Genomic DNA, 17003 nt, shown 5'->3' on the forward strand with positions numbered 1-17003 from the left:
CCCTCTTCCTCACAATTTCCTTCTTCCTATCTCTTATGCTGGTGGTGGCGACGTAGCTTTATCAACAGCCTGCGCTTCATCACTTTCGCCGTTTTCCTCTCCTTCTCCAATGGTCTCATCTTCATCTTCCGCCACGCTGTCCGCTTCTCCGTTCGCTTCGGCTTCGCTTGCTTCGGCCGGCGGAGCTTCCGATTGAGATTCCACTGTATCTTCTTTTGGACGCTTCTGTAAAATTAATTTGTTTCTTTAATATTTATTAATATTTTTGTCCAGTATTATTTTAAACTTTGCGTTATAATAATAAGAAAAATCGTCAATTAAAAAAAAAGCGTTAAAAAATGACTATGCTCCTAGATAAGATCCATGTTAAAAAACTATAATATTCTATTTATATTACAAAATTCTATTTTTGAACAACTAAACATGTAAACGAAAAGTTTGTATTTGGAACACATCAATTCAAAAGCGCTCACTGATTGGTCAAAATCATCTTAATTTTTTCACAATGATGAATGATCCAACGGTGGAGTTGATTTCCCGCGTCCACTCCTATTCTAAAGTCTGCGCCAGACAACGATGGGTCGATATCGCATATATCCTCTGTTGGACTGGTCACTGAATGACCACGACGCCGGTTGTCCACGTCTGGACTGCAGCAGTGACACCGCTTATGTTTAGTGAATATTGTGAAATTTGCTTATAAACATTAGTGCAAGTGTTTAAAATGAATTGGAACTTTTTATAGCCACTTCCTTGTGATCAAATGTGACCAGCGCCGAGAACGCCCGGTATCCGACGTGAATAAACAGGTCAGTAATAGTTCAAATGAGCTTAGTCTTTACTTAAATATATTTGGTCATTAGCTGTGCCACAGAACCGCGTCCAGGATTGCCTGTTTTAGGATCTTAATTCTAGGACCTGGATCATAAACCCCTAATGTGGCTAATCTCGCGACGGTATAGAGAGTAAGCTAGTTATAAGCCCAGTAATAATGATAGGCACAGTATTTTGAAACACCGGTGAAGGAAAACATCGCGAGGAAGACAATGGCAAACATCCATCGATATTCTTAAAGTTATTACAAGTACCTACTTCTTACTTAGTTACTTTTTTAAAGGTATTACAAATAAAATGTTTTTATAATCTGTGCAAATAAGCAGGATTTTGAAACATATAGGTAACTACACATTCAATTCTTCAATTTTAAATATGGAACGTAAGCGATAGGCTAAATCTGCACGCGGGCCCTTCTAAATCTCTGGGCTAAATGGTCTGTAGCGCAGGCCGTGCGTCCTGCACCGTTTTAAACCGCACCTTTTTAAATCTATGGTCCTGCACGTCCTAAGATATTTTCTTTTTCTTAAATCTATGTTGTCTGTTTAGCATGGAATTAGTAGGTACTACGAAGTACGTACTAAATCCATGTTGTTAAGAAACTCTAATTTTTTTAGTCGTGTTTTTTTCATAATCCTGATCCTACTAATATTATAAATGCGAAAGTACCTAAGTTTGTTTTTTTGTATTATTTATACTATTTGTACTCGAAGTATATGTTCGAACAGTATGTCCGAGGCCGAACAAAACAATTAATTCTATTTTTAACATTTGTTTCCCACCCTTGATCGGGAAGTATGAGTTTTTCCCAACGGATGGGTGGAATTTCGTTTTCGGTTGTTTCGTTCTTTAAACTCGAATTAACACTACTCTCAGAGTATGTATGAAAAGTGAAAAAGTCGTTTTCATTTCTCACTTTCAGAGTCTTACCAAATGAGCTAGAATAATTCATACAACTTGAAAAAAAAAACCAAATACCTTCTTTTTCTTCTTCCCCTTCGGGCGGTACTTGACCTCGGGCTCGCTGTACCCCGGCGGGAAGAACCTGCGACACTCCTGTTCCCCCGACACCGCGTCAGGGCTCACGCGCAGCGGGCCGAGCTCCGCCAGCGCCGCGGGGGCGCCGGGGGGAGGGATATCCTGCGGGTCGGCCAGCGCTGGCTCGCACACGCCCACCGCTATCATCACCACTATTGTTTCACAGCTGGAATTCAAGGAGCTGCATGTTTTCTTTTTTCAAAGACAACTTTATGAAATTCTTGATTCAAATCAAATCAAATCAAATCATTTATTCAGAAATTAGGATTGAAGGAAAAGTTGAAGCATTGAAAGCCACGAAGGGCATATGGATGAGTTGAAAAGGCCAATGGTCGTATCGTATAGGGAAGTAAAATCGATGACAGAGGACAGTTGTGAATGGAGCCTGCTGCTGACAACAATTGTTCTTAAATCCTTAATGATGATGATTTTTTTTATTAGTGAAGCAAACTTGTATTCAGGTGATTTTATAAGCATAAGTTAGTACATTGCCCAACAGTTTCTACCATTAGCCTACACTTTATGTTGAAAATAGTTAAGCAGGTAATACTTTTAAAGGAATAACTGGCTATGCCGTTCCCGCCTGTCCCTGGCAGAAACAAACCCAAGAAATTCTGGCTTGATATCGTCAGGGATGATATAAGTGCCAACGGACGGAAAACTAGGGATGACCAACGACCGTTCGAAGTGTAAACGAAAAAGGAGGAAAACGGACCCTGGGCTCCAACGTTCAAAGGCTGAGGAAAACACCATGAAACGCTCAGATGAAAGAGAGCATTTTAAGGAATAACAATAAGCCGATGAAAACGATGTGAATGTCAAGACATCGAAAGAAATTAATCATTCTTGTGGTACTTAACATTCTTGTTACTATTCATTACATACCACCAGCACGTCAGTGCCTAGGTACCTAGGTCCTAGCTGTCGAAGGAGGATATCAGCTGGAATTAAGTTCACTTACTAGTCCTTCTCAGGTCTTTCTTCATACTTTTCAATATTCTTAGCTAGTAGCTTCGGCTCTTCAATATTAGCATCAGCAAAGAACCCGTATCTCAGTATCCTCTTCTTGATGTGGGGTGCTTCAGCTGCCTCCAACACGGAGCGTCGCTGCCACGCGCCGAACATCATGGCAATATGAGGCGGCTCGAATGTGGGTGGAGGTTCTACTACTGCACCTACCATCTGATAAAGAACAGTTTATTCAAGAGACAAGAGACCAATGGTGTTAACACATTATTGATGTGGGCTCGAAGTTTGGGGATTCTCTCTTATTATTCAGCCATCTTTCATTTCGAGCATATGTTTTCTGTGTGAAGGAAAGTTAAGAGTGGACGCGAGAATGACAAAATAGAGACTTATGGAAAGAAATGGCATTGCGCTGATCAGGGACTCAAATGGCGGAAAATGGTAATGACGATGATATTTATTTATATATTTTCTAGGGTATTGGTCTTGGCGTGTCAACTTGAGCAGGTCTTTCATGTAGGCACATTGCCTGTATGTCAATTTTTGAAATATGTAAATAAGCCCTCAATTTTAGAAAACAGCATTTTATATCTACTAGTACCATATACTACCTTGGGGAAGAGCAGATCTAACGCAGCAGCCCTTTGGTGGCGGTCGGCGGGCACGAAGATCCCGGGAATGTTGTCCAGACGCAGTTCCTCCGCCGGGAACTTCTTGCTGCTTCTCTCCTCCTCCGGGAGACCGTCCCCGTACATGGCTAGACGGGTTAGTTCTGCAAATCGGTTTACGTAGTGTTTGTGCCTTGAAATTCCATGGGATAGTGCGAATAACACATTAGACATCACATCAACCTTCCCAAATTCATTACAAACTCGCTCCTGTCTCCTCGTAATGATTCGTGCAAGGTACTTGACATACGAGCGACTATACGGCGAAGAGATATTTAAAAGAGAGTGAATTGTATTGTATTAGGACATTGGTCGGGTGGATAAAACTGTAATAGCAGAGTTGTAACTTTGCAGTTGTAAACGCCATGTATAGCTTTAAATAATTTTAAAATTTGAACAGCAACTTGTCTGTAGAAGAACAATTTCAGACTGCTCCATAAGCCCACTGTCAGTCGCCTTGGTGACCACGGGTCGAAAATGATTCGTGCGCGATTAATTTACATTATTTTATACTAAGTGGAGTTAGATAGCTATATCCCGCCCTCAGTCATATCATATCGATCAATGTTAAATCTACCTTGATAACTGTTTAAATTTTTTGTCAAGATACCTATAACACATCCTTCTTTCTCCGGCGCTTTCTTCAAGAGCAGGATGAGCGCCGGTCTGTCAGCCAGCACGGCTACGACATGCTCTTCTCCAAATTCAGGGTCTTCCAGCGCCAGTCGCTTGGCACCGTCCTTTCCCAACACCCAGGGACATTTGTCTGCCACGATAACTCCTGGAATTAAAGTTTTGTACTTACGTATTTTTAATTTTTTTTATTATACACAACTCCTAGGTGTCATCACCATGGTTCCATATATTCTTCTTTGTCTTGTGTTAGACTTCATAGTGTTCGATGGAGAAACCATTTATTATCAAATCTTATCAATTTACCAATTTAATTCACTCCGGCCCGGATCATTTTGTATCAGTAAACATTTTTTACGATAATTCACCGCACATTCTTCTGTTCGTACAAGTTTACCCGTAGGCAGTGAATACTAACCTTGTGCATCCAATGCCTCGGCGACTCTCCTCAAGTTCTTCTGCGCATGCGGCGTCATTAGAGCAGGACAGATGTCGTTGAAGTAGGCCTCCAGGCGCTTGGCTCGGGCCTCCCGACGAGCGAGGTGGTTGGCCTCGACTGCTTCGACCTCTCTCTGTCGTCGTTCTTGCGCCAGCTTCTCTTGGGCTGTTGCCACTTCCTGAAATCGATGTCATGAATTATCATCTCAACCAGATAAATACATATATGCCTGCAGGACACTTCAGGCGGCTGGCTGATAGTACGATCATGAACAAAAGTCCTGTAACGTGCAACTTGAACTTGCTGCAGCGATAATGTTCTACCGAAGTCGGTTAGGTATAGGTACTTTTGTGAGATCTTCCAAGATTATTTAAAAGGCAAAAGGCATACATAAATACGATATCATCAAAATTTTCATTATACCCACCGTTCCACTAATCGGTGGGACTTGACTCAACCCCAATTTAGTCAAGAAAGATATTCGAAAATTGAAACCTGTTCTGGCGTAGTGAGCTCATGAGGCAGCCTCTTCGGTCGTTCCCTCTCTCCTTTCTTGACCTGCTCCTCATTTTTCAACTCCTGCTCGATGGTGCGCGTGAGGCGGGGAGCGTCTGCTCCGAACACCACGTTAAGGAGTTGACCGCCCTAAAATGTCAAAATTCGTATTAAGAGATCTATATGGAATCAATTTTGCCGCCATATTTTAATCATGTACCTAATAATGGTAATTTTTCAACCAGATTTTTTGTTTATTTTTTGTGGATTGGACGATTTTTGGTGCTGCTTAGACTAGGCTTTTTTTATTGCTTATACACAGATGAGAACATCATTTCATCTGTCCAAAGGACCACGATATAGGTATGCATAGCTGACATTCCTTCACTCTACACGAAAAACGCTAGTTGTGTTGCATTGAGAAAAAAATAAGTACCTACTTAGATGCCTATAGTAAATTTATAGCTTCAAGAAACCTTGTCCTTTATTTAACCAAAAAAACAAAGTCTACGACAAACTGCAAAATCTAGCCTTCTTAAATGCATCTGCAATTCCCACGACGTAATTTCTCTAACACAATTAGAACAATTTCAAGTAAGTACGTACTAGCAATAGTATCGAAGAAGTAAGTGCTGTATCTACGATCAGAATTTTTTGAGGCACGTGTCAGTTTGGTCGATACCGCGGGCATCCGTACCATTCCCAAGCCAATCTATCCAGTTCTCACACATATGACCTGCAGTAACACATACGGGTGTACCCGAAAAGTAGGGCAAAATGAATCTTCGGGGTTGGCATAAGGTTGTATTTTGCCTGGCAAGGAAAGTTTGAGTTGATTTATATTTAAGTAGCACGAAATGGCATTTTCACGGATTTTATTTATTGCATGAGTGTATAACTAAATATGTTTAGAATACCTACCAATATTGTTATTGTTAAATTCAAACATCAACTTTAACATCATTGTAATAGGTTTGTACTAGGCATAGACCACTAGGGTATCATACGTCCAGCTTTTTCAGGAGATACAGGATTTTTTTTAACTAGCTTATCCTGTGTTATCTTCATAACAAGATTATTTACCGCCAAGAACATCCACGTAGGTTCGCTGCGCTTCCGGAACCTCTTGAGACACTCGATGTGGTCAGACTTAGCCTAGAACAATTTAATTGCTGTTATATTATTGTTATAAAATTAGCTTACTGGTTAGATAGAGTGATCTAATTCTACAATTTTGAGATTTTTTCATTTAATTGTAAATTGTGTTTTGTTTCCGTCAAGGACATTTTTGCCCTGTTTCCTGCAAAACTAAAGGACAGGTGTCTGACTGCGTGGACTTAATAAGTTTCCGTAAACAATTTTTGTGTTTCTGGACTTAATAACGTTTAATTGCTCAATTTCTGTAATATTAGAAACAGGTAGATATATTTATTTGTAGCAAAAAGAAAAACTTAAAAAGTTATATTTTGAAAAATTCAAAAAGATTTCAACTTAGGGATGTCACTTAATGATATGTCACCACATCGCTTCATAACGTCAAGACATTTTCAGAGCTCAGGGAGCAAAATTGTTACTTCACAACTATTACTTTAGCACTCTCGAAAAATTTCTACTTAACGACGTTGTACACGTAGGATACCCATATGACGTAACGTCGCGAAATTAACTAAATTAATTGATTTGTTACCACAGCAAGATGCAGGTTGTCTCCCCCGAGCTCCACCTTGATCTTCTTCAGATTGCCCACCATGCCGATACACGGCCCACACCATTCAGAGTACACGTCGATCACTGAAATTAATTTATATGCATGATGGAACAAGATACGAAGAGCTCAGCGAAATCGTTCCTCAATTTATATAGATAGGTATCCAAATACTTGATAGTTTGTAAAGAGAGACAAAACATTAATTTAGTTCAAATATATTTTATTTTGTCCATGTATATCTTATTGTATATTACGGACCAAACATAGGTATTTTAACTTAACGTAGGTTTTTTTTTAATAGGGTATAGTTATAGAAAGGTTATTAAATACAAAGGGTATTTTTATTAATTTAATTTTTCATGTATGATTTAATTTCAATTCTCCTTTTTAACTTTTAGTCATTCAGTTCATGTCAAAGACAGACCTAACTTACACTTATTCTTGTGACACTTGTGTCTTCATAACTATCACTCACCGAGAAGTCCATCCTTTGCCACGAACTTGTTCCACTCATCATCCGTGTTGAGCTCGCTCTGCAACTGGACCTGCGCGGCCTTCTTGCCTGCGCCGGCCGCGGCGGCGGCGGCGGCCGCGTGGGCATACGCCGCCGTCAGCGCCATGCCCGTGACTGCCGCGTGTTTCGCGCGAAGCCATGTGCCAGTGTGTGGTGCTACGTTACACTACTCACTACGTGCCATGTTCACGCCCCATTGCTCAGCCGCTCTCTGTTGCGAACACACACCACGTTGTAAGTCTAAATTTTATACAATTTCTGCGTTGTTTGTCGGAGCACGTCTGAGCAATGGGGCGTGGCTCGAAGGTGGTTGAATGTCGCGCGAGTGTGTGATATGATTGCTGCGTGAAATTGAACTTTTATTTATGAAATTGTGTTGTGACTTTGAACTCCTCCCTCCGTGCTTCGGAAACTTCCGTTGTTTGTCTTGGGTTGTATTGATAGTCTCCCATTATAAGCACCCAGCAGTGGGGACGTTTAAATGGTTGTTGATGATGATGATGATATTGCGTATGTAAGTGAAAGCCGTGCAGTTCTATTTATCTGTAGTCTGTAGTCTTTCTACAGCATGAAATTTTGTGATTTTCGTTTGGAGCTTGCTACTTCTTTATGCCTGGTGATAAATGCTCACGTATATATTTTTTCAATGTTAGTAGTGTTTAGTAGTGATTTGATAAAACGAAGGTTGTCGTTGTCGGTACTATTTATTCTGGTTTTCTTAATTTTGATTTTAAATTCAAGCGACATCTATTTTTAAATGTATAAAATTGTTTTCATTCGACTCTGCTACTCACCACCAGATGTCGCGTTATTTGTTAATGGTTCTAAACCTTGTATATAGATGGCGCTAGTGGTAGCACTTTTGTTTTTATTTTGTAGCACTCAGCAGTTTACAACTTCAACATTATTATTATGGTATAGTTGCATGGTTTGTAATACCTACTTGTAACAACAAACATTTGGGTTGAAACATGCTATGTGTATCCACTTTACCCACACATATTGGTACCTACACCAGCTGCAGTGACAAGAAAATAAATCATGACAATTTTTCCCTTCTCATTGATAGGGCGGTCTCTACGCCCCTGATCTCTTTACAGATCGCAACTCACATAAAATAATCACTCCTCATTTAATGTGTACAAGTATTCCGTATCTTGTATAATTAGGAACAAAGCACAAGATCCGTGGGTTGGTTCATTGTCCAGATTTCTTTGTCGCGGGGCGTCCGGACACATTTTCCCGCCAAGACATCCTTCCCTCGGGGCCTCGGGGGAAAGTTTTTTTTCTCTGGAGCTGTGAAATAACTTCGTATTCATTCATCAGCGAGCTATTGGAACTTTTTAATGGAATTTCATCTAATTTGGCATAACGTTTTATGAAAATAATAAAATGTTTTTTGATGTTAATGACAATATGAGAGATTTTGTGACACAAAGACATACAGTACCTAGTGAATACACTCAGTATCGCGTCTTTGTCATTTACGGAGCAGACAGAGGCAACAATCACGAAGGGTACGTTAGCCAGATTATTTGGTGTCGTGTTTCTAGTCTATTAGAAAAATCTACTTTTTATTATTCATTCCCTTGATTGACTCTCACAGTATACAATAGAATAGCACATAAAGTAGGTACTTTTAATTTAAAATTCCCACGGGAGCGACTCCTAGGAGCGAGGTTAGTAATACTTATTAATACCTTCATGTATATTTTTAAATTGACAAACTCAACGGCCAAAACTCTTACTTAATATATTTTTAAGTTGTAGCCGACCCGCCGACACGCCAGCGACACATTGATGGATTATATTTGATGTCGTCTTGCAAAAGTTATCGCTCAGACTCGGGGAAAATCCCATTGAGTAAGCTATTTGCTACATTATGGCGGGGGCACACGAGCTTGGATGATATCTATAATCACACTAATCTCTGCATGTTCCCGGAAGTTTCCTGTTTTAAGTTTTATACCTATTTACAATGTTATGTACAAAAATACCTAAATACGAGTAACATAAATAGAATTGAATATCATTAAAAAGATAAAAATTTAATTAAATATCTTTAAAAAGATAAATTGTTCACGATGCGCCTATGAGGTAAGTAATAGCAGTTTCACACGACGACGTCAACACTGCCGGTGATTAATAAAAAATATGTCATATTTATATTTAACATTCTATATTACTTTCACAAGAGCCCCATTGTAACACGGCTCTATACCAACTTGTACATTTCTTGATCTTTTAATAGATATAACCAGTATTAGATAGTTCTACAGTCTAGGTACTTTTATTTACTTTCCTTGGTCGATTTTCTCCTAGATTTCTGTAATAATTACTAAAGTCTTATGTTTTTATACCGAAATTCCCATGGGAGCTAGTGAAGGAAACGTTCTCACATTGAGCACATCTTCACTAGCTCCCAAGCTAACAAGAACTAAACAAGAGATTGATATATTCACAAAATTCTATAAAGCATTATCTGTCTGCTTTGAAAACATAGAAGACAGATAAAGAAGTTGTAATGGTAATCATCTACTGGTTATTTTTACTCCAAGTTTCAATTACCTGAGTTACAGCAGCCATGAATAATGTATGAATTAAAACGGATCGTAATATTGTAAGTTAAGGGCTTAACTTTGACTGAAACTACGGCAGTTTAGTATCTGCTACTTTGTTGAGAGTAGGTAAGGACTTGATACATATATTTGTACTTAGGTATGGTAATTTTACCTAATGTTCTGACTATATGTTGTGGGATAATTTTATTTTTCTTTTATAAATTTGCATGCATAACAATTAGCTTATAAAATAGACATTTCAGAGCCTATTACCTAGACGTTTTCACAACTAATAACAGTGTATAAAATTTAAATAATCATTTCAGTTTGCAGTATAGCTACGAATATATCTAATCAATCAATACATAATTATATACATTACATTGCGACGCGTGCGTAACTAGGCTTAACGCAGGAGTAGGAGGATAAAGCAGAGCCAAAGCACCCACTAATCAGGTGTAGTGTAGTGTAATCAATAAAGAGAATTGTGTTATTAATGCATTGTAAGTTGTGTCAACTTGGACTTACAATAATTATACCATCTATAATGCGTTTATAAAATATTTTTTAACCATGACAATGTATCTACCAGACACTGTCTTCACTATTCGTGTGTATGTTTTTCTACAGTATTAAATCAAGTATGTTAAATTAATTGTAATTAATAGATTGTAATCTAGTCCAATTACAGCCCAATGAATAATATTATTTTACCCTAGTTTTATAAATGAATGTCTTTATTAAGGGGACGGAATATGAATTTTCAAAAAAACATCTAAGAGAGTACTACAATTGATTTAAGTAATATTTGTTCGAGCGCAAAAGTAAATATGAATAAATAATAATATGAATGAAGTGCACAAATAAAATTGGGTCGGGCAAAGCAAGTGTTTTTATGAAATTGCCTACTCTAGTTCCATCTACTCTGTAACGCTGTCGCGTATTTATTTACGAAATTAGAAAATATAGCATGTGTTTGACAGTAGGGCAGTAACACTGACATTTATACGTTACGAATTACGATGTGGCAAGTAAACTAGGTTTTTATGCTTTTTGTAATAGTTTGTGTCGTAACTTTTGACGCTGTACACCGTAAAATGGGGGATCGAAGCCGAATAACGTTTCCCGGTGAATATATTTCTAACAATTTTATGCAAATTGTTCTAGTTTTATCACCTGAAATATATAACCCTTTTTTTTTAAATATATTAGGACAAATCACACAGATTGAGCTAGCCCCAAAGTAAATTCGAGACTTGTGTTATGGGATACTAACTCAACGATACTATATTTTATAACAAATATATATATAAACATCCAAGACCCGGATCAATCAGAAAAAGATCATTTTCCATCATGACTCGACCGGGGATCAAACCCAGGACCTGTCGGTTCAGTAGCAAGAATTTTACCTCTGCGCCACCGAGGTCGTCAAACCCCTTTTAAAATTTCACAAATTTATATTTTCATACATTTTAGAATCAGCAAAAAATTTTGTAGGCAGGCTTCCGAAAATAATTGCTGTTCGTTATATATTATTACAAAGAAACAAAACAAACCATTATATTAATATTTTCTATGGAAAAATTTGGGTCTACTGTGAAAAAATCACACGTGATTAAATTCTGGACACATGATTTACTGGGAATGTCAACTTATATCTCAATACTATTCATAATAGCATTATAAATGTGAAAGTGCATTCGTTGTACCTATATCTTTCACTTGTCAAAACTGCGCAATCAATTTTGTTTGGAGTTAGTTGGCGTTGGAATAGTTAATAGAGAATAACACAAGTATTATTCTCGGCTGGCGGTCCAATATTAGTTTTCTAATTTTTAAAGGTCATTCAGAAATTATGTATCTTGATATAATTACCCTAAGAACCCTTAGTCACTCATAGAGGTCCATTAAAACCTAAAATGACCTATGTTGTACAAAACCAAAAGCAGCCCTTACCTACCAGAATAACGTAAATCGTCGCAAAATGAAACGCACTTAATTTTATGTTCCGTCGCACGCGACTTTCTTCAGGTTATCTATTGTTATATATATATTAATATTCATTGGTTACGTGGATATCTGTAATCCGAAATTTACTGCCGTACGAATACACATTTTGTGTACGGATACAATATCCAGGGTACTTAAAAATATATTATACCTACCGTAAATAAGCCTTAGCAATAACATGCTCGATAAAAAAAATTAAGATGTATGTCTACAGATGTACGTGTGTACAGATACTGTAAATCTAAAAAATAAAGTTCACTCAACTCACTCTCACTCAAGTCAACTCACGTAGATTTTCCACGAAATGGCCAATTACTATTATGAATTAACAATTTGTTCGGGTCCACATGCTGGTGACTGTACATAGTTTGCGACGGGACCGGCCTGCGGCGGGCACTGATTGATTTGATTATGTTTCGTAACAATCTGATCGGGACTCGGGTATTTTTACAATGATTTATTGATGAAGGACGCCCGCCCATGATTAGGATGGGAGTGGCGACAGCGTCTGGAGCTTGACAAAGTAATCATTCTGTCCTGGCGGGTACCACTCTCTGCTTCATGTTTTCTTTTATATAATAGGTAGTAAAAATGGGAGACCAAACCATAAATCCATATTCTCGCATAAATGTGATGAGGTGATAAAATTTACTGGTGATACACAACAACAGAGTTCCTAAAAAGAGTTGGCGGCAGGCAGGCGGCTGGTCTTAAAACTGAGGCCGAATTTGTTAAAGTGGGCTTTGGTTTTTTGGTCTATACAATAACACGCATAGATACATACCTACATACAGGAATACGTTTAGATGAGATAAATCATGTGGCAAGATTTAACAGGAATTTGGAAAGTTTGTGTGGTGTATCAGTGAAAATTAGACAAAAGTTTTACATTGTTGAATTGCGGAACAAACTTAGGTTCTAGGTTGTTTTTCATTCCGTTTGATGTTATGGTTCGGCATAGAGCATTCAACCATTCGGGTTTTCTAACTACAATTTTATTTGATCTTTGTTCAGTGGAAACCGCAAATATTTCCTGAACACAGAGTATATATATAATGAGGTAGCGTGTGGTTCCCGCGCTCTAGATTAGAACCACTCCATATACCGTAAGAAATAAGTATTATAATGTTATACCGCCACAATTATTCCATTTATTTGCAGTATCTTCATACTATTTATCAACACATTTAAAAAAATCGTAAGTGCTGTAGGTAAGTTTCCACATTTTTCACCATTTGAAACGATACACTAATCATACAAACAGTTTCTTTTTACATATAACGTCGAAGCGAAGTGGAGACGAAAATATAGGGTTGCGGGCCCTGGGCTCAAACGCTCAACGGCTGCGGAAAACACCGGGAAAACGCTCAGATGAGAGAGATTTGTAAACATATTTCTCGTCCTACATAACAGGCTATATTTAATATCCCTCTCGAGACTATCATTACTCAGAGCTACCTGTGCTCAAGATTAAGGACTTAAGGACGAACAAACATACGTACAATACAATGGTGTGTCTGTCCTAATTCGTAAAGCGGTACGCACCCTGAGGGAAATAATACCAGCATAATTATAATATTGTGTTACGAATGTAAATAATCTTATGTTTAAATATTTAGCATCAATTCAACCCGATGAGTCTTCACTCAGCTAGAAGCTTGTTTAAGAGAAGTGTCCTGTACACTTCTCTTAAATTAAACAAATAACTTAATCTTTATAAAGTCATTCGTGTCGTGCGTGCGAAACTAGTGTATTAATTGATTTGAAATTTTCTAGATAAATGTAAATTTGTGACCCAAAATATGGACAATGAAGATGAACTAAATACTTAAATAAATGAATTGTTATTTGAGAGGCAGAATATACGATTGAAAGGATTTCAACTTATACGATTGAAAGGACTCAAATAGATTTTTTTGTTTGTTATTTTTTATTTGTTCAGTTTTAAGATCACTTTTTAATTTACTACCGTTTGCCCACAACTTCGTATGTGAGTAAAAATCCGTTTCACGTTGGAATTTCAGGAAGTCCCTTCTCAGTGCTCCCGTACACTGTCCTAGGAGCCTACACACCAAATTTCAGCTTTCTACGCCCAGTAGTTTCGGCTGTGCGTTGTCTGTCAGTCAGTCACTGAGGAACGTAAGAGTTATATATATATATAGATTTCTGTCACAAATGCCTTGAATTGTAATCGACCTGAAGGTGCCCATAATATCAAAAATACAACATTACATAACATTTACATGTCATACTCGAATAGTTACATCCACGCATTAAATAAAATGTAATATAGTCATCTCGTAGCCATGACTTGCTACGATCGTTACGTTTTCGTAGAACTATCACACAATCTTCCTTTCTCCGAATAGAGATAAACTTGGCGTGTGAACTTTCTTTTTATATATATATATATATATAGATATCTTCCATAAGTAAATTTACAACCCCCACATTTTCCCGAAATTCCTGCCTGTTTGCCTGCTTGGTAGTATAAAATATCCCCAAATAAATGGAGTTTGTGCGGAACCGGCGTATAAAGAGACTCACAGCCTGCAGGCGGCATCGCTAATGCGTCTTTTAAATATGCAGGCCGGACGCGGCCGTATGTAAATGTAAATTCATGAAGAAGTAGAAAAGTATGGAATTATTTATGTTCAATAAATTATACTATATTGTATCTACTGGAAAAATACTGGGCTCCGATGCTAACAGCTGAGGAAGCACACGGAAAACGCTCAGATAAGAAAAATACTTATATGAAATTAAAAAATTATCTTCAGAATAAACTGCTATCGTACAAATATTGTAGCTGAACGTCTCTTTTATCTCTAATTTCATCAAAATTGCTTCAGTAGTTTTTGAGTTTATTCATTGCAAACAAAGAAACGAAAAATACAAATATTTTCTCTTTATAATATTAGTATGGATTACTATGGATAATACGGCTATAGAAGAACGGTTATTATGGATAGATAGGATAGATAGATGTAAATTCTCACTTCTGTAAGTTATTAACTTTGTGATATAAATACGCAAAACACTCTACATCCCGCACCCGGGCCGGCCGGTTTCCGGCCTGCCGGAACGGTTTTTAAATATCAAAAGGTATGTTTAAGTTAGACGCTTTATTAAAAAATCTAAACATATTTATTACGTGCGAACCTTTTTCTGTCAGTTTTAATAAAATTGTTAAAACTCTCATATTAAATTGACGTGTACGTTAAGATGTACGTGATTTAACGATTACATAGCTGAATAAATGTGTTCTAAACTTTTTCAGCACTATAGTTCTCAAATTTATCGAAGCCATCGAAAATCGAGTCACAATAGACAAACAATCGTTTGACCGGCGCGATTGCACCGGTCCGGTAGACGTTCAAATAAATTAAATTACCAAATTTGTGGCAATGGCGTGATACGGTGACGCCATTACCACAAATTGGAATTTATATAAATAATATTGATTTAAATAATATTAATTTCGAAAATCAAAATCACATGTGGAAAAGCGGTGATTATTTTTTTTCTTTTTCCATTTCTTTTCCTCTTGTTCCAACTAAAAGCGTGTTATGTATTTTAAGTTATTTAACGATATGATCCGGGATAAATCAGATAATAAATAAAATAAAATCTCTAAATGATACACTGATATAAAAACAAGCGGAAAAAATATGTTTTATTCCTTTCTCGAGTACTTTTTATTTGTGTGCAATATGAACTAAGTTTTATAAAAAAATAATAAAAAAAAGGCATTAAAATATGTTCTAAACTACTGGTGCGGGCGGCACTAACGGGCTAGCTTCATCTCGATTCACGGCACGTCTCCAATTTTATCTTCATCGACACTTTATCTCACTTTGTTTCCAGCCAACTACATTTATAAATGTTCGAATAAAAAACTAAGGTCCGATAGGTAATTCAAATTGCGTTCGGAGTGTTCTAAATTTGAAAAATACGGTTACAAGATTACCAGAGTATTTTCAATAAAAAATAAGTTCAATTTTAAAATTGAAAAATGGAATTGTTTCCAAATTTGAAAAATAACGGCTCAAACGCCATCAAAACTCGTTTCTTCCACTTAATTCTGGTTGTAACCGGTATTTTACTAACAATTTCTTATATGAGGCGCTTTGACACGGCCCGGGCCAGGGGCAGAGCCCTACTGGGGCCGTATCGGAGCCGCGGGCACAATTAGGCGTAACGTACACGCGATGCAAGCCTTGCGACGGTACCAGCGATTACCAACCTCGTAATTTATGTCTAATTTTAATTCGGGACGTGGAAAACATTTTCCCGTTGATTCAACTTGGTCGTCAAGTTTTAAAATTGTGCAATGTATTTTTGTAGCTAACTTTAAAGTGGCATGTTTAAAGTTGTGTAAAACGAAATAGAATAAGATTTTGAGAATTGACTAAGGAACCCAATACCTCGACAGCTTATAGGCAACAACCCCAATACCAAAGAAGGTTGACGTCAGGCACACGGCTGGTTTAAAAATCTGATCTATAAAGCTTTATTTTTGACGAGTACCCCGAGCTTTGGGCGTCACAGTCGTGAATGCAACGGCGAACCCTCGAAGATGAGAACGATTATTACTTACAAATTAGCAACTAAAACGCCTTGTCAACCCTCGCTCCCCACTCCCCGCCCCCACCTATTAATCAGGGCGACACATACCAAATTACTCTGTTTGGATGCACAACCCGTGATGAACTATTGTGGCAATCAATAACCGGCAGACGGACACAGCGTATGGGTTAGCATATTGCGACTGAGCGGACAGAGGCACATGTCTGCTAAGCCACAGATAATCTATACAATATACAAATCTATAGCACAAATAGGAATAAAGGCTCAAGCACACCAAAGGGCTGAAGATCAGTGCTGGGCATTTTGTTCAGCGTAACCTGAGCCTTCTATTGGACGCACATTACAGTTTTATTTGTGTTAAGTACATGCTCAAAAAAAAGAAAAAAAAAACTATTCTATACGTATGTCTATGGGTGAAACGTTACGGAATACGGCATCACGTCTTGGGGGACAGAACCCTGAGTTGAGAATCTCCAAGGCCACGGTTAGCTGTATTCCTTTGCGATTAAATAGTGACTGGCTGCTAGCTTACCGCCTATGAGAA

At 37.8% G+C, this 17003-nt stretch overlaps 2 protein-coding genes across 3 annotated transcripts in view; one reads left to right on the forward strand and one right to left on the reverse strand.

Annotated features, from left to right (window-relative positions):
* Positions 1–29: 29 nt before the first annotated feature.
* LOC128673497 (thioredoxin domain-containing protein 3 homolog) lies at positions 30–16990 on the reverse strand. 2 transcript variants are annotated; one of them, XM_053751387.1, is made up of 11 exons: positions 15662–16990; positions 7257–7343; positions 6761–6864; positions 6157–6228; positions 5074–5223; positions 4558–4756; positions 4117–4287; positions 3450–3610; positions 2834–3054; positions 1813–2038; positions 30–225 (listed from the first exon to the last, which is right to left on the reverse strand). In XM_053751387.1, the coding sequence occupies exons 1-11, from the start codon at positions 15672–15674 to the stop codon at positions 34–36; spliced, it is 1596 nt and encodes a 531-aa protein (XP_053607362.1). In that variant the 5' UTR covers positions 15675–16990; the 3' UTR covers positions 30–33. The 2 variants fall into 2 exon arrangements, with proteins under 2 accessions (XP_053607362.1, XP_053607353.1); XM_053751378.2 differs by lacking the exon at positions 15662–16990 and having other exon boundaries at positions 7257–7791.
* Positions 7461–17003, forward strand: part of loaf (lost and found) — a 91595-nt gene continuing 82052 nt past the window's right edge. The window contains exon 1 of the mRNA XM_053751430.1: positions 7461–7529. The gene's annotated coding sequence lies outside the window, so the exon portion shown is untranslated. The remainder of the gene's footprint in view (positions 7530–17003) is intronic.

This window comes from Plodia interpunctella, chromosome 1, assembly GCF_027563975.2.
Source record: "Plodia interpunctella isolate USDA-ARS_2022_Savannah chromosome 1, ilPloInte3.2, whole genome shotgun sequence".
Classification (NCBI taxonomy): domain Eukaryota; kingdom Metazoa; phylum Arthropoda; class Insecta; order Lepidoptera; family Pyralidae; genus Plodia; species Plodia interpunctella.